The following is an 18,689-nucleotide window of genomic DNA, read 5'->3' on the forward strand; positions in this document are numbered from 1 at the left end:
AGTGGTTACAAATCGGGCTGCGAACCATAAGGTCAGCAGTTCGAAACTACCAGCTGCTCCGCGGGAGAAAGATGAGGCTTTCTACTCCCGTAAGGATTTATACCCTCGGAAACCCTGTACAGGGTCGCTATGGGTCGGAACCGACTCGAAGGCACTTAACAACAACAACAACAACAAGGAGTCCTGGTGTGGCACTGTGTTAATGTGCCAGACTGCAAAGCCATTTGAACTGCAAGGTCAGTGGTTCAATCTCACCAGCTGCTCCTTGGAAACCCTATACAGGGTCGCTATGGGTCGGAATCGACTCGACGGCACTTAACAACAACATAGTGTCTTAAGAATTGCAATCCAGGTACCTTTTTTACCTGGCCAGTATAATATTTTCTGTTTTCTTCCAAGCTTATTGATAATCTCTACATGCCAGATCATCGTGCTTGTTGTTCCACATTAATAATTCATTAATTTTAGTAAAACCTGAGAAGTAACTACTTTTGGTTCCTCAAAGTAATTAGGTTGCATCAGAAAAGGCATAATAGGGGGCTAGTGACAATAAACAAAATCACAGAGTAGGATTTATAAGTGAATTTTTCCAGAGCTCTTGTTGTATCTACTGATGCAAATGGACTGTACTGATTTTGTTTAGCTTCTGATTTCATTGGTATCTAATTAAGTCTAAATTGAGGAATGGTGTGCAAAACAAAACCTGTATTTATGTTTTCTTTGCTAATGTAATTTATCTCATTTTAGAACTATTTTCTTGAGGCACAATATAGTCTCATTGTCACCCAGCCTTTTTAAACGTGGCAACTAATCTTTTAACATTCTCAATCTTATAGCTTCAAGCACAAATGCCAGCCTAATATCCACTTCATCTACAATTGCCAATATCCCAGCAGCAGCAGTTGCTAGCATCTCAAACCAGGTACCGTGTTACTTTAGTTAATCCTGTCTGTTATGGATTATTAAGCTTGTTCTTCCTCTTTCCTTTCCATGACCAATTTTCCCATATGAGAAACAACCAGGAGACCTTTTTTCTGGATGCTCTTAGAACTAGGAACCTGGATAGCTTCTCAGGCTAGCATACAAACCTCTCTGTTGCTATAATTTTATCTGCTTGTTAATATGCTATGTTTGTCTCTATCTCCTATCCTACTCCCAGTAAAATATAAGTTCCATGAGGGTAGAGATTTTTTTTTCTTATTTTGTTCCCTTCCATATACCCAGACTCTAGAAAGATGTCTGACATTCACATTAAAAGTAAAGGCACTCAATAAATATTTATTAAATGAGTGAATATTACTTCTACTTTTATTTTTTGTAACCATCTATTTCTTTTTTAATTATTTGTGGTTAGATTACCATTATAACTCTATGCTTTGGAGATCATTAATAACATGTTTAGTGTTTCAGGATTTTTTTGTTTCTGTTCCTTTTTTCTGTGTAGCAATTATATTGTCAGCCACTCTTTTCTCCATGGATCTCTTTTTCTGTCCACAGTTAACATTGCTATCCTGATTAACTTTTTTATGTTTGATTGTTCTTAGATTTGTTTATTCTTTCTTTTAGTACACAAATGTTTGTTGAGTGCCTACTATTTACATGGCACTCTTTTGAGAACTGTCTGTGTATCTCCTTTCACAGCTCTTCTTTGTGATCCTGTATTCTAACATTGATATTTCTATATAGTCTTTCAATATACTCAATTATTTTGTCCTCAAGAATGTTTATCCACCCTCACAATGTATACTTACTACCTCCAAAATGAAAATTCTAGTCCTGACCTCATAAAATCCATAAGATATCAACTGATTAAATCAAAACAAAAAAAACCAACTGCCATTGAGTCCATTTACAGTCCATAAGGCTGTAAATCTTTACAGGAACAGACCGCCTCATCTTTCTCTGGCAGAGGAGCTGGTAGGTTGGACTACTGACTTTGCATTTAGCATCCCAACACCTTACCCACAGCACCACCAGGGCTCTTTGCCAGCTGATTAGTGGATACATTTTCATTAAAAATGTTCTTGGTATTTCCCTAAATTCAACATATCTAAAACAACTCTTTTATTTTACTCTTTTTCAATCTTCTTACCCTCCAAAAGTAAAACACTTTTCTCTATGGCTTCTCCATTTTTGTCTGTGACAGTATATTTAAGCCTAGGCTAAAATATACTGTCTTCCCACACTCTTCCCTAATTCAGATATCTGGGCATCTTCCCTTCCTTTTCATTTTTCCTGTCACTTCCCATGGTCATGATTGTTGTTGTTGTTAAGTGCCGTCGAGTCGGTTCCGACCCATAGCAACCCTGTTCATGATAGCCTGTCCATTTTCTAAAACCTATCTGATTAATTTTCTCCAAATGTTACTCACCTGTTTAGAACCTTTTCATACTTTTATTTGGTGGTTTGAATTTGATAGTCTTTATTCCCCTGCCCTCACACAAACTATACACAGTTGCTGAGGTGAAGTACCTAATTCATATTCCCTATCTAGTCATTCAGAAACACAGAGCTCCCAATGTTTCAACTAGACTCAACATCTCAGACCCTTTAAAAAACGTTTTATAGTATTAAGGTAGATGAGAATGGCAAAATTAGTGTCGCCCTTCTTGAAAATGTCCTTCAAATAAAAAGATGTGCTGGAGTTTTTGCGGCCAGCCACTTTGATAGACATTACTGTGGCAAGTGTTATCTGACCTATTACTTCAGCAAACCAGAATACAAATAATTGTGTATGAATTAATAAAAGACATTAACTTAAAAAAAAAAACAAAAACTTTTTGCTTTCTATTAAAACCTTTCTCATGGCCTATTCATGTTCTTACATCTTCTGCCTATTTATCTTAGAAAGTCCTTTGACCATCCCAGTCCACAGTAGCTTACTTATTTGATAGATAATTTACTATACTTTATTGGAATTTTGTTTGTCTTCTCACCTGTTAGGTTTTTAATGCCCTTGATTTATTCTCTTCTTTAATATTCTCTTCTCCTGAAATGCAAAAATACGCATATACCCTATGAATTAAACATGGATTATGGTGAGTTATCAATAACTATTTTATAGATAATTGATCAATTAGCTTCTTCCTACTTGTCACCAACATCCATGTCAATAGAATTTTCTTCAATTGTATACATAACCCATTTTCCTATAGTTTTATTAAGCTTTAATTGACATCCAATAAACTGCAAATTTTGACATGTATGTGTCTGAAACCACCAAAAGTTTCCTCCCAATGTTTTTTAAAAAGGTGTTAGTTTTTAAAGAAAATTGATTGTTTAAAAAAGAAAGAAAATCAGTTTTAAACTAGAAAACTTCAGTGTTGAATATGAAGGTTTTTTTGTTCAAGCTAATCTGTTCTTAGAAGCACTACCATCTATTATGTTGGTGATGATGGTTATGTGCCATGGAGTCGGATCTGACTCTTAGCAACCCTGTATAGGGTTTCCAAGGAGCAGCTGGTGAGCTTGAACCGCCGACCTTGCAGTTCAAATGGCTTTGCAGTCTGGCGCATTAACACAGGGTTTCCGAGGCTGTAAATCTTTACGGGAGCAGAAAGCCTCATCTTTCTCCTGCGGAACAGCTGGTAGTTTCAAACTGCTGACCTTGTGGTTCACAGCCCGATTCGTAACCACTACGCTGTAGTGGTTTATAAACTTTTAATTTTTGTTTATATAGAAATTCAATACATAAAATTGACCAACAAATGAGCTAGTATAATAAAAAAGGATATTGTATGTAGAGAGCATGGAACCCTTCCTTCTCAGCCTCCCCGTAATCTCAAAGTCAACCCTGACTCTTAGGGTTCCACAGAATGCATTTTGAAAATCATTAATTATTTATTTATTTTTCATTTACTTCTTTTTTTCATATGGGAATTTACTATATGGGTAAATTGAGAAGTTAAATGAATGTTTTAGGAAAATAGCTATAAATCATAGAGAATGAAAAGTTTTTGTGTTAAAAATAATGTACTCTTTCTAAGAGTATTCTTTTCTTCCCTTATTTCCATTGGTCTACAGGACTATCCCACTTACACCATCCTTGGTCAGAGTCAGTACCAGGCATGCTACCCCAGCTCCAGCTTTGGAGTCACAGGCCAGACTAACAGTGATGCTGAAAGTACCACGTTAGCAGCTACTACATACCAGACAGAGAAGCCTGCTGTCATGGTACCTGCAGCACAGAGACTTTCCTCTGGTAAGCACTATAACTCTGAAGACTTTAGGTTTACGGACACTTAGTACAACAGGTAGTTTTTGTTGTTGTTGTTGTTATGTGCCGTGGAGTCGGTTCCAACTCACAGGGTTTCCGAGACTATAAATCTTTACAGGAGCAGAGGCCTTATCTTTCTCCTGCAGAACAGCAGGTAGTTTCGAACTGCTGACCCTGAGGTTCGCAGCCCAATTCGTAACCACTACGCTACCAGAGCTCCTTAGTTTTAGATGATGTTAAAGATTATTTTATTCTAGGCTGAGTCATTTTACCTCTCAGTAGGGAATATATAACCATTAGAACCATACTGTGATAAGTCACTGTTGTTGTGGTGGTGTTAGGTGCCATGGGGTTGGTTCTGACTTATAGCGACCCTAGGCACAACAGAACGAAACACTGCCTGGTCCTGCACCATCCTAACAATTGCTGTTTCTCTTGTTCACATTGCTGATGCCACTGTGGCAGTCTATCTAGTTGGGAGTCTTCCTCTGTTTTTCCAACCTTCCACTGTACCAAGCATGATGTCCTTCTCCAGGGGCTGGTCCCTCCCAATAATGTGTCTGAAGTATATGAGAGACAAAGTCTCGATAGTCTGACTTCTAAGGAGCTTTCTTACTTAACTCCTTCCAATACAGATTTGTTCTTCTAGCAGTCCATGGTACTTTCAATGTTTTATTCAACAGTATAACTCAAATACATCAATTTGTCTATGGTCTTCCATATTCATTATCCAACTTTCACATACAGATGAGTCCATTGAAAATACTATGGCTTGGGTCAGTCGCACCTTAGTCCTTAAACTTATATCTTTGCTCTTAAACATTTTAAAGAAGTCTTATGCAGCAGATTTGCCTAATGCAATATATTGTTTGATTTCTTGACTGCTGTTTCCATGAGTGTTGATAGTTGATCCAAGAAAAATGTTGATTGTGGATCCGAGCAAAATGAAATCTTTGGCAACTTTCATCTTTTCTCCATTTACCATGATATTATTTTTTGGTCCAGTTGTGAGGATTTTTGTTTTCGGTAAGTATTTTAAGTCCTCTTTGCTTTCAGCAGTCAAGGTTGTATCATCTGCATATAGCAAATTGGTAGTGAGTCTTCCTCAAATCTTGATGCCATGTTCTTCATTTAATACAACTTCTCAGGTTATTTGCTCAACATATAGATTGAATAAGTATGGTGAAAAGATACAACCCTGACGCATACCTTTCCTGATTTTGAATCATTCAGTATCCCCTTGTTCTGTTCAAACAACTGCCTCCTTGGTCTTTTTGCAGGTTCCTCATGAACACAATTAAGTGTTCTGGAATACCCGTTCTTTCCTATGTTATCGATAGTGTCTCGATCCACACAGTAAAAGCCTTTGCATAGTCAAGAAAGCACAAGTAAACATCTTTCTGGTGTTCTTTGCTTTCAGCCAAGATTTGACATCAGCAATAATATCCCTAGTTCCATATCCTCTTCTGAATCTGGTTCAAATTTCTGGCAGTTTCCTGTTGATGTACTGTTGTAGATGTTTTTTAATTATCTTCAACAAAATTATACTTGCATATGATATTAATGATATTGTTTGATGATTTCCTCATTGTTAGGTCACCTCTCTTTGGAATAGACAAAATTATTTATCTCTTCCAGTCAGTTGACCAGATAGCTGTCTTCCAAATTTCTTGGCGTAGAGGAGTGAGCACCTCATACTTCATCAGTTTGTTGAAATTTTTCAATTTGTACTCCATCAATTCCGGGATCCTTATTGTTTTTTTCCACCAGTGCCTTTAGTGCATCTTGGACTTCTTCCTCCAATAGCATCAGTCCTTGATCATATGCTACCTCTAGAAATGGTTGAACATCAACCATTTCTTTTTGGTACAAAAACTCGGTGTGTTCCTTCTAGCTTTTTTTCATACTTTGTGCATCTTTCAATATGGAATCCTTCAATATTTCAAGTCAAAGCTTGAATTTTTTTCTTTCAACTTTCTAACTCCAGATCTTTGCACTTGACTTTGTCTTCTAGAGCTGCCCTTTGGAATTTTCTGTTTAGCTCCTTGACTTCCTTATTTCTTCCATTCACTTTAGCATCTGTATTCTGGAGAGCAAGTTTTAGAGAATCTTCTGACATCCATTTTGGTCTTAACTGTCTTTTTAATGACCTCTTGCTTTCTTCCTGTATGATGTTCTTGATGTCATCCTACAACACTTCTGGTCTTCAGTCATTAGTGTCAAAAGCACCAAATCTTGATGGTCTCTAAATTCAGATGAGTCACTGTTGGGTGATTATAGGCTAAATGTAATAAATACCTGATTCTGTGAATAGCAAAGTACCAGGAATGAAAAAACTGTTTTATGACTCCTGCCCCATCTTCTCTTTGTTACCACCTGTAACTTTAACATGCTTATCGCAGGGAGTTACAGAATCTTGACACATTCTGAACAAGTTGGAGAATTCCAGTTTTAGTCTCTGCGTATTTAAGAATCCTGCTGAGGCTTCAGAACAGTAGTTCCTAACTTTTTCTGGGGCTTGGATTCCTTTAAAATTCTAAGGAAAGCTATGATACTTCTCCCCAAAAGAATTAAAATTTAACCTACAATTTCAGAAGTCACAGCTCTAAATTGTGTCAGTGAATTGTGATGCTAATGTTTAAAGAAAAAACCTAAAATAAAGGCTTTATACACACATTCAAGAAATTCATACAATGCGAGGAGCCTTCAAAAAGTTATTGGAAAATGGGAATTAAAAGATAATGGGATTTTTTCCACAAACTTTTGAACCCCCTGGCATGTAACTTGAAGAAAGCAATGTTTCTCATTGTCACTGCCGCGTTATAAAAACAGTGCTCTGCATCACCTAACACAAGTGTCTACACATCCTGCCCTTCATTGACCTTACAGATAGTCATTGACTCAATGTTCTGTAACTTTGAAATAATTACATGTGATGATTCCTTAGTTTTTCTTTCATCTCTCTAAGTATCTGTGTTCCTTTTAACAATTTTAGCTTTTTAATAATAGGAAATGTCAAACTTATAAAAGTTGTCAGAATAATGTAATTAACCATTATTTCCCTGGTATCTGGCATCAACAATTAACCTTCATAGGCAATCTTGTTTCAGTTTTACTTCATCCAATTTCTCGCTACCATATTATTTTGAAGCAAGTTCCATGGATCTTATCTTTAAACCACAATTCTGTTACCAAATCTAAAAGATTAAAAACAAAATTTTCTTAATATCTAGTTTACTCATAAATGATATAAATGAGCTTTGTTTTACTTTTTATTATTGTTGTTGTTAAGTACCATTGAGTTAGTTCCAACTCATAGTGACCTTGTGTAGGATTTCCGAGGAGCAGCTGTGATGGGTTTGAACCGCTGACCTTTCAGTAACAGTCCAAGAGCCAAATCACGTTCATGTGTAATTGGTGGATATATATTTCATGTCTCTTTACCCTGTAAGTTACCCTCTTTTGTCCTCCTGTAATTTATTTGTTGAAAAAACTGGATTATTTGGTCCCAGTCTGAATTTTGTTCATAGTAGCCTTATTTTGGAGTCCTGGTGTGGCTCTGTAGGATAAGCACTGGACCGTAAGGTTGGTGGTTCAAACTCACCAGCCATTCCTTGGAAACCCTATACAGGGTCGCTATGAGTCAGAACCAACTAGATGGCACTTAACAATAGCTACAGTCCTTATTTTAGGGTATTTTAACATGTTCTGCTACTTTCAGTATCCTACTATAAATTGGTAAATGGCTCCAGAGTAGTGGTTCTCAGCTGAGAACAATTTTCTCCCTCATCTCCCTAAAACAATTGGCAATGTCACTCTTGGTATGGGAGTGCTACTAGCATCTAGTGGGTAGAGGCTAAAGATGCAGCTAAATGTATTAAAACGCAAAGGACATCTCCTCACAAGAAATTCATTTGGCCTAAAATGTCAGTAGTGCCAAATTGTGAAACCCATAATGAGATTCGGGCTCAATTATTTACTTATGTTTTACAAAAATACTTCATAGATGTTATGTTTTTCCACAAGGAGGCAGGCATATAATGTCCTATTACCACTTTCAATGCTTAGCAGCTATTGATGTTCACTCCCAGTTTCCACCTTCTCATATTGCTTAAGTAAAGTCGAGTTGTCCAATCTTCCACCCTGCAATGTATGTACCTCATTAGAGCAGAAGACCTGCTAGTCCTCTTCCTGCTCTGCTTCTTGGAACCTGTGACTACTTGCAATATATATCTTGCTTTTACTTTCTAGGAGACTCTTCTACAAGCCCATCTTTGTCCCAAGCTACACCAAGTAAAGATGCTGATGACCAATCTAGGAAAAACATGACAGGCAAGAACCGGGGCAAAAGGAAAGCTGATGCCAGCTGTTCTCAGGACAGTGAATTGGAAGTACGGGAAGTAACTTAATTGAGTTACCTACATTTTTTTTTCTCATTTCTTATCAAACATGTAAACTGTTTTATGAACATGTAAAAAAAAGTCTGATACTGACAGATACTGTATACTCTGTTGTGTGCTCTTTAATTCCTGTGCAAGAGAAGCTAACTTGACGAAGTGAGATGAGAAATATAAAAACTTATTTCTCCATATATTATGCAACATATCCCTTTCAAATGCTTTTCAGCGAAAACATCAAAAGTTTTGTGGAATTTAGGTTGTTTTTGTTAAGTGCTATCGAGTTGGTCTGACTCAGAGCTACTTTGTGTATAGGGTTTCTGAACAGTGCTGGTGGGTTTGAACAAACTAGTCAGAAAGCAGATGTCACAAGTGATTTCATGTTCTTCTTCATTTTAAAATCTCAAAAGGAGAAGAGTTGGTTTCTGTGAGACGTGAAACCAGATACGGTAACTTAGTAATGTGACTACACTCAGTCGGTGGTGTAAGCACTGTATGAACTTTTTATGGTCATCAAAATGACTTCGTTATTCAAAACCATTAGAAAGTAATGCAAAAATATTAATGATGGGACTTTTGTTATTTTATTTATTTTTAATAATTTGTCATTTAATAAGAATGCTATTGTTGTTGTATGTGTGCCTATCGGTTGGTTGCAACTCATAGTGACCATGTATAGGGTTTCCAAGGAGCAGCTGTTGGGTTTGAAACACTGACCTTACAATTCGAACCAACCTTTCAGTCCAGTGCTCATCCTAAAGAGCCACGCCAGGACTCTCTTAATGAGGATGTTGTTAAGTGCCATAGAGTCAGTTCTGACTCATAGCAACCCTACATAGGGTTTCCAAGGAGCAGCTAGTAAGTTTGAACAAACCAACCTTGCAGTCCAGCACCACACAAGGACTCCTTAATGAGAATGTTGCTAAGTGCTGGTAAGTCAGTTCCAACCCTTAGCAACCCTGTGTAGGGTTTCTGAAGAGCAGTTGGTGGATTTGAACCACTGACCTTGCTGTTCAACGTGACCTTTACAGCCCAGTGCATCATCCTGCAGCGCCACACCAGGATTCCTTAATGAGTATTGTTGTTGTTAAGTGCCTTTGAGTCAGTTCCAACTCATAGTGACCCTGTATAGGGCTTCCAAGGGCCAGCTGATGAATTTGAACCACTGACCTTGTGTTTCAAACTGACATTGCAGTCCAGTGAATTATCCCACAGCATCACAAAAAATGAGTCTGTTAAGTGTTCAGTGACATAGATACACTGAGACTGTGTTGGGAGCCTCTCTTTGCCTTTGTTCATGAAAATAAAAGAAAATTAAAGTTCTTATATACAGGGGGACTTCATAAAGTTCATGGGAGAATAGAATGAAAAGATAATGGAATTTTTCCACAAACTTTTTGAAGCCCCCTCATATTTCTTTAAATAAATTAAGCACTCATTATATTTTATACTTTACTCCCTCAGCGGGTTTTTCTATGGGACTTAGATGAAACCATCATCATCTTCCACTCCCTCCTTACTGGATCCTATGCCCAGAAGTATGGAAAGGTAATTTGGGCCTTTCTTCCTTACCCGTTTTCTGACTACATGGGCAGGTAACCAAAATCATGTTCTCTGCTACCTCAGCCCATTCCTGTTGGCTTTTCAGTTTCCATGTAAAAATTTCCAGTTGTCCTACACATAGGCAGATCATGTGGTCAATTCAAGTAGGGTTAGTAGCAAAATTAGACCCAGGACCAGTCCTGATAACAGAAGTAGGTTCAGGCTTGGCATTTTGTAAAGATTAAGTTTAGGAATAAGGCTCAAAGCAGAGTAGATGGTTATATTCCATTGTTCCAAAGAACACTGATCTGTTACCCCATAAATCACTCTTAATTGACCAAACAAAGCATTTCATTTAGCTAAACATATACAAAATCTATTTAAACAAAATAATTCATGAAATATCTCTCTAAAGTGTATTGCATGCTTTTCTTCCTTTTAAAACTAAGTATACCATTTAAACTTTTTAAATCTGTGTTATAAAAATTTGTTTTGATAAAGGGATGATGAGCTGTTTTGAGAGGATTAAAATCTGTGTTTTCCACACCGTTTTACCTCCAGGCTTCATCTACCTCTTCTCTTACTACTCTCAATTATTTCATTTTGTAATTAGTATATTTGTTTCTGGTGAAAGTACTTTCTGCAGTCTTTTAGTTCTAGGCTAGCAGTTGACAAGCTATATAGCTACAATGGTTATAAAAATGTATAAAATAAAAGCTTACAGCCTCTAGAGGAAAGCTTGATGGTTCATTTTAAACAAAGTACTTTGATTTTTTTGCCATTATTTTGACCCAAGTGACTTTGTTACACTCTGTATTTGCCTCTCCGTGTGTGTGTGTGTGTGCGCTTGCACGCACGTACATAGACAGAGGAGATAATACACATTTTAATAACAGCATTTTAGCAATCAGTATTTCCTCTAACAGGAAATTCTCAAAACAATAATTGGTTTTGTTTTTTAAGAGTGAGGAAGGCACTAAAGGGGAATGATGAATACAATTTGTTACTGAAGCAATAAATTGATTTTTTTTTTTTTTTTAACATTTCTTCTTTGTCCCCATTGACTTACATACTATTGACCGAGTCACTACAAGTTTCTAGAAATGAATATTCTGGAATTTTAACTGTCCATAATCTTTTCAGTTGCACAATTCCAGGTTCTTATGACTATGACTAAATTGCATCATTAATAGCATGAGTCTCTGTTGTGGACATGTGCTGTATTGACTTTGACCCATGATAATTTTTAAATATGTAATAGTCAGAAACTGTGAGTACCAGATCAAGCAGTTTTCTCTTATTGGCTTCTAGGACCCAACAGTAGTCATTGGCTCTGGTTTAACAATGGAAGAAATGATTTTTGAAGTGGCTGATACACATCTATTTTTCAATGACTTAGAGGTGAGCATTTTACATTCTTTTGGTGTTTTGTTCACTACTTATTTGTTGGGCCTGTGCTTATTAATTTAGGAGTTAGGGTGGGTTTGGGACAGCTAGCTGGTCATTTAGAAACACATCATAGTATAGAATTAGTGCTGTGCTTGAGTCACCATAGTCTTGGTTCTAGCCCACCATTTCATTGACTCAAAATATTAATTTTTGTTAGCTTATTTGGAAGTGATATGGCTCTAGGGAAATAGCAATCTATCTGCCAAAACACTGATTATATATATATATATATATATATATTCATTCCAATTCACATGTATGTCTTAAATTTTGTACATATACATACAAACTACAAATGAAGGGGCTTCAATAAGTCTGTGGGAAAATTGCATTATCCACAAAACTTTTTTTGAAATCCCCTTGTATATAAAGTAGGTTTGAATGAAATAAATCTCAGTTACATTTTGATTCTTCAATTTTACCTTCTTATAAGATAGTCTCTTGATTTGTCAGATCCATAAATGGAGAACATAGTATTTATATACTGGTTAATCCTAATACCCAGCATCATTTTGTAGTAGTTGTGTTGTTGTTATATGCTGTCGAGTCAGCTCCAATTCATAGTGACACCCTGCATAGGGTGTCTGAGGAGCAGCTAGTGATTTTAAACCATCGATCTTGAGGTGTCAAGTCCAATGCTGATCCCTACAGCGGCACTCCAGGAGTCCAAGGTTATAGTTAGAGGCAAGGAAAATCAGGAAACAATAAAAGCTTCATGGTGTGGCGCTGTGGGTTAATGCATGGACTGCAGGGTCAGTTTGAACTGCAATGTCAGCAGTTCAGACTCTCCAACTGCTCCTCGGAAACCGTATACCAGGGCCACTGTGGGTCGGAACCAGTTCGACAGCCCTTAACAACAACAGCATAGTGAGAATAAAGTTCACAGTAGAGGTGAGCGTGGTGTAGTGGAAAGAACAGAAGACTGGAAATCAAATGACCAGTGTGTGAATCCCAGCTCACTTTGGGCCTCAGTTAAGAAGTTACCCTTTACAAGAAACTGCTAACAATTGTTTTATCTTAGGAGAGGATCTGAATGGGGATGGGACACAAAGGTGGAGAAGAATAGACTTTTCACTTGTGTCCTTTTAAATTTGAGCTGTACTACATATATTATCTAGTTTTGTTGGTTTTTTTTTTTTTTAAGTAAAATTTAAAACAGCATTTTACAAATAAGTAATCTTGTTTTAGTTTTTCAATATAGTCTAAGTCTACTCAACATACAATCCTCCAACAAATCAAATTAATAAGCGCTAAACTCCAATACTAAACTACCACAATGCTTTAATCTTCCCTTAACTTCACATATTTATAATTTAGGACATCATAGTTTTTATTCAGCAAACATTTATTGAAAACCTACTGTGTGCCAATAATTATTGCCAAATTATATTTGTAATGATTTTCTAGACATAGTCCTCACTCAGGACTGAAAGTTCTGTGAAGAATTTGGCCTGAATGTGTTCCTGCCCCCAGGTCAGTGGTTCTCAACTCTAGGGCGCATAAGAATCACCTGGGGAGCTTGTTTTTTAGCATGTAGATTCTGGGACATCACTCCATGGAATTATGATTCAAGTAGGTCTGGTGTGATCCCAAGAATATGCATTTAAAAAAATTTTTTTAACTGCCCCAGAGGATTCTGATGCAGGTGGTTCTCACTTTGGAAAACACTGCCCTAAGTGATTTCAGAAGAGTGAATCTGTCAGAGTCCGCCCATGGGTGGCATTATGTTAGTATTAGCATGGGCTTGATGGAAATCAGAAGACCAAGTTTCTTTTTGGTCTCCTGCTAGTCACTAGCTATATGGCATATGGTAAAGTCATTTCACCTCATTTTTAGAACACCTTCTACGTTTGAATTGATAAAGTTCTGTTATTGTCATTCCCATTGTTGAAATTGCACTGTACCAGAGTCTGTCTGATCCAAGGAGATGCCATAAGAGGCATATAATTTAAAAGAACTTACAATCTAATATAGGGTGGAAACACACCTAACAGGATACAGGAGTTTGCACTTATATCCATGAACTGTTGGAAAAATTAACTACTGAAATAAGAGCATAATTGAAGGTTGGGAGGAAGATTTCACAAGAGTATAGGACCTGAATCAGGCCTTAAAAGAAGTGGACAGCAAGGGGGGTGAGAATGATCCTCCACTTGTAAGAAAGACCATGAGGTGTTTCATCATTCTATCGTTTTATGTGGCCTTTTTACAATATGTCATAGTAGTAATAGCACCTCTACTCTCTGAACTGAAATAGTATGTTTGTCTTTTAACAGGAATGTGACCAGGTACATGTAGAAGATGTGGCTTCTGATGACAATGGCCAGGACTTGAGGTGATGTCTTAAACATCAGTATACCTGTTTTGTGCAAATAAGCATCTAAGTATAGAAGAAAACAAATACGAATGCAGTCCTTAAAGAGTTCATAATCTATTCGAGGAGGCAGTGTGAGAAGGGGAGAGTAGAAAATATGGTAACACAGAAGAGAGTAATTCTAACAGGGATGGTGAACAGGACACCAGCAGTGGAGAGGCCTTCTCAGTGGTGTAGCATTTGAGCAGGACCTAAAAGATGGGCAGCAGTAATGGAATAAGGAAAAAGCATCCCAAAGTAAAAGATATATTTGTTTCTTTTTGGCCAGATCATTAAATTATCAGTATGGAGAAAATGTGTTTCCAAATAGACCATTTTCAATGTGAATAGCCTAGGAATTTCACCAAAGAAACAAACTGTGGGGGTTTTATGGTATCAGAGTAACCTCAGGGAAGGCATTCATAAGCGTTTCTGTTGGTAACAGTGAAGGCTAAACCAAGGAGTCTCAGTGACAAAATGCTTGCTCTGTCTCCCTATTCTTCTCTTAGCTATACTGTCTTTTGGTCCAGCAGTCATAACTTAGAATGATCCAAAAATTTACCTAGCTTATTTTTAGAGAATTTTAGGGGAAATGCCATATCTTTTCATGTTAGTGTGTTCTACTATTTATCCTTCTTCATAAACAAAAGGTTCTTCCTGTGTTTGTCCTAAAATTTTTCGGCTACCATTTCAAGCCCTTTCTACATCTTTGATATTGAAGAGAATGGAGAGTTTATAATTTAAAATTTGGATTATTACAAACTCTCTTTCTCATGCTAGAAATTTTCTTTTTGCTTTAAATTTCCTCCATTGGTTTTCTAGAGACACTGTTTCCACATAGAAGGATGCTTCATAAAGTCATGGAAAATTGAAGTTAAAAAAAAAAAAAAATAGAATTTTTGAAGCACCCTCATATCACCCCCCACTCAAATATTGTGCATTGGAAACTAGCATTCTAAGAGTTTGTGTGATTTGTTTGGAAAAAAGAAAGAAAAAAAAACACCTGGAATAGCACATGTTATTTGCATAAAAGCAGTATTTAAGTGCTTTATTCATGAATGTTTAAATTCAGAGCAGAACTATATATATATCACCTTTATCAGGGCCTAGGAGTCCTGCTATGGCTCTGCAGGACTTCAAGGTCGGTTTGAACCACAAGGTTGGCAGTTCCAACAAACCCACCAGCTCCATGGAAACCCTATACAGGGTTGCTGTGAGTTGGAAACTTTACAGCTTAATGATGGCATATAACAACAACAACAAATCATTTAGTCAAATTCCTGGTAGTGCAAGCAGTTAATGCTCTTGTTTCCTCCCAGAGGGATGGAGGTTCTAGTTTACCCAGAAGCACTTTGGAAGAAAGGCCTAGTGATCTGCTTCCCCAAAAATCAGCCATTAAAAGCCCTATGGAGCACAGTTCTATTCTGACACATATAGGGACACCATGAGTCTCTCATTCCACGGCCTCTTCTGAATCCAGCTTGAACCTCTGGAAGTTCTCTGTCAATGTATGATTGTAGCTGTTTCTGTATTACCTTTACCAAAACTTTACTCGTTTGAGATAACAAAGAGATTGTCCGATGATTTCCGCATTCTGTTGGGTCACCTCTCTTTGGAATGGGCACATATATTGATCTCTTCCAATCAGTCGGCCATATAGTTGTCTTCCAAATTTCTTGGCAGAGATGAGTGAGTGCCTTCTGTGCTGCCTCACTTGAAAGATTTCAATTTTTATTCCATCAATTCCTGGTGCCTTGTTCTTTGCCAATTCCTTCAATGCACTTTGGACTTCCTCCCTGAGTATCATTGACTCTTGATCATATGGTACCTCTTGAAATGGTTGAACATTAACCATTTCCTTTTGGTACAATGACTTTGTGTATTCCTTCCATCTTTTCTTGATGCATTCTGCATCATTCAGTAATTTGTCCAGAGAATCTTTCAATAACGAAAGTCGAGGCTTCAATATTTTCTTCAGTTCAGTAGCCATTAGAGAGATGCAAATCAAAACAACAATGAGAATACCATCTCACACCAACAATAGCAGCAAAGTTCAAAAAAGCAGAGGATAATAAATGCTGGCGAGGATGTGGCGAGACTGGGGCCCTCCATCAATTGCTGGTGAGAATGCGAAATGGTCCAACCACTGGAAAACAGTATGGTACTTCCCCAGAAAGTTGGAAATAGAAATGTCTTATGATCCAGCAATTCCTCTACTTGGTATATATCCATAAGAAATACAAGCCATAACATGAGTAGATACATGCACACCAATGTTTATAGCAGCACTACTGTTCGCAATAGCAAAAAGATGTAGACAGCCTAAGTGCCCATCAATGGAAGAATGGATAAACAAACTTTGGTACATATACACAATGGAATGTTATGCTACCTTGAAGAGTAATAAGGAAGCTGTAAGCCACTGCATAACATGGATGAACCTTGAGGGCATTATGTTGAGTGAAATTAGTCACAAAAGGATAAATATTACATAAAAACCATTATTGTAAAAGCTTAAGAAAAGATACCCATATTAAAGGGGGAAAAAAAACATACTCTTTGTTGGTTACTAGGTGGAGGAGGGAGGGGATGGTAGAGCACAGGATAGGAGATAGACACATCATAGGTTGTGTGTTGATAAGGGCAATAACCAAGAAGAGGCAGGGGGATGGAAGAACAAGGTAGATAGGGGAACATTGAGGCAGGTTTGCATGGGCTAAATGGGACAGAGGTAAACAGTGATGTATACTCAACCTTAAAACAACAGGGCTCTGTGATACAGGGATTGAGGCATAGTCTGAATGGGTAAAAGAGGGGAAATAATGTTAAGATGCCTGATTATCTTATAAATAATTGGTTTCCCTTGCCTACTATTGTAAAATAAACACTTGAGTGGCATAGAAAGGAATATGGGGAAACATGATTACAGACCGCTTGTAAGCTTTCTGAAGACAGAAAGTCTTCAGCCTATAACTGATTGGAATACCTAAAAGGGGTTCTAGAACTTACCCAGTGACATTGGTTTTTTGCAGAGCCTTTGTAGTGTATAGGACCTTAGGTGGAGTCCTGAGCCCCATCCAGAACCTTCTGAGGTGGGACATTCCCACTTGAAAGGACAAGCAGACAAACTTGGATCAGCTAGAGGAACAGAAGATACTTTTTTTTCTTGGGGGTACGGGGAGAGATGTACACAAAAACCCTCAGGAATATATAATCATTTAAACAACCAGAGGGCACATTCTGCAAGCCTGCCTCCTGGTCACAAGCCCTCAGTCCCTCTCTTTCCGTAAGTCCTTCAGCTGTTCCCTCTCTCCTTGTTCTCATCTCTGCCTCCATCTCTGGTATAACTACTTCTCTGGATAGGGTCCTGCATTCTGCTTGTGCTCTTCTCCCTTGATGGTCCTAGAGTTCTCTGTTTCTGGACTGTAAGATTAACTACTCCCCTGTTTTTGTTACAAAACTTCTACCTTTACAATTTTGGCAGTCGCTATTAGTCATGGTAACAGTTACTATTGAATCGTAAGAATCTTATCCCCATCTCTTTTCACTAGGCCTGTCTAGACATGATGAAAATTATTTGGTGGGGACTCTTTATCTTCACCCACGCACTCTTAAACTAAACTCCCTCTTGAAACCATGTAAGCCAGTTACTTCGTGCCTTTATCACCCCTCATTTTAGGTAGCATTTAGTTGCCCATTCCTATCTACCCTGTGTACAGAGGGGATAGCGTTGATATTTGATATGATGAAGATTCCTTCCTTCTCTGTTACTATTTTGAGCTACTACATCCGTAAGTATAGGTCAGGTTAATCAAATTGTAGCAGTTTACCCTCATTTCCATTATCAAAAATTGTGTGTGTGTGTTTTTTTTATTTTCCTCTAGGTAAGTTCTAATTATCAAGCCATCGAGACTAGGTCAAATGGGTACTGTCTGCAAGTTTGGGCAGGTAAAGGTAGAAGTTTTATAACAAAAAGAAGGAGTAGTTAATCTTATTCCAAGAACAGAAGACCCTGATGTCTGATGGATCTTGGCTGAAACCAGAGAATACCAGAAAGATGTTTACCTGTGCTTTATTGACTATGCAAAGGCTTTCAGTTGTTTGGATCATGACAAGCTATGAATAACATTGCGAAGTATGAGTATTCTGGAACACTTACTTAATTGTGTTCATAAGGTATCTGTACCTGGACCAAGAGGCAGTTGTTCGAACAGAACATGGGAATACTGAATGGTTTAAAATTAAGAAAGATATGTGACAGGGTTGTATTCTTTCACCATACTTATTCAATCTGTATGAGTCCTGGTATGGTGCTGTAGGTTAATGTGCCAGACTGCAAAGCCGTTTGAACTGCAAGGTTAGCAGTTCAAGCTCACCAGCTGCTCCTGGGAAACTCTATACAGGGTCGCTATGGGTCAGAACCAACTCGTCGGCACCTAATAACAACAACAACATTCAACCTGTTTGCTGAGTAAATAATCCTAGAAGCTGGATTATCTGAAGAAAAACATGGCATCAGGATTGGAGGAAGACTCATTAACAATCTGCAATATGCAAATAATACAACCTTGCTTGCTGAAAGTGAAGAGGACTTAAAAGTACTTAACTGATGAAGATCAAAGAACACAGCCTTTGGTATGGATTACATCTCAATGTCAAGAAAACAAAAATCCTCACCACTGGACCAATAAACAACATTCTTATCAATGGGGAAAACATTGAAGTTGTCAAG

General features: G+C 37.6%; 1 protein-coding gene across 3 annotated transcripts in view; it reads left to right on the forward strand.

Moving 5' to 3' along the window:
- EYA3 (eyes absent homolog 3 (Drosophila)) overlaps positions 1-18,689 on the forward strand; it is an 85,940-nt gene that overhangs the window by 50,981 nt on the left and 16,270 nt on the right. For all 3 annotated transcript variants that reach the window (XM_006862222.1, XM_006862224.1, XM_006862223.1), the window contains 6 exons: positions 837-922; positions 4,024-4,201; positions 8,468-8,607; positions 10,078-10,161; positions 11,467-11,556; positions 13,881-13,939. In XM_006862222.1, the coding sequence (XP_006862284.1) occupies positions 837-922; positions 4,024-4,201; positions 8,468-8,607; positions 10,078-10,161; positions 11,467-11,556; positions 13,881-13,939 (637 nt within the window). The remainder of the gene's footprint in view (positions 1-836; positions 923-4,023; positions 4,202-8,467; positions 8,608-10,077; positions 10,162-11,466; positions 11,557-13,880; positions 13,940-18,689) is intronic.

This window comes from Chrysochloris asiatica, unplaced genomic scaffold (assembly GCF_000296735.1).
Source record: "Chrysochloris asiatica unplaced genomic scaffold, ChrAsi1.0 scaffold00047, whole genome shotgun sequence".
NCBI lineage: Eukaryota > Metazoa > Chordata > Mammalia > Afrosoricida > Chrysochloridae > Chrysochloris > Chrysochloris asiatica.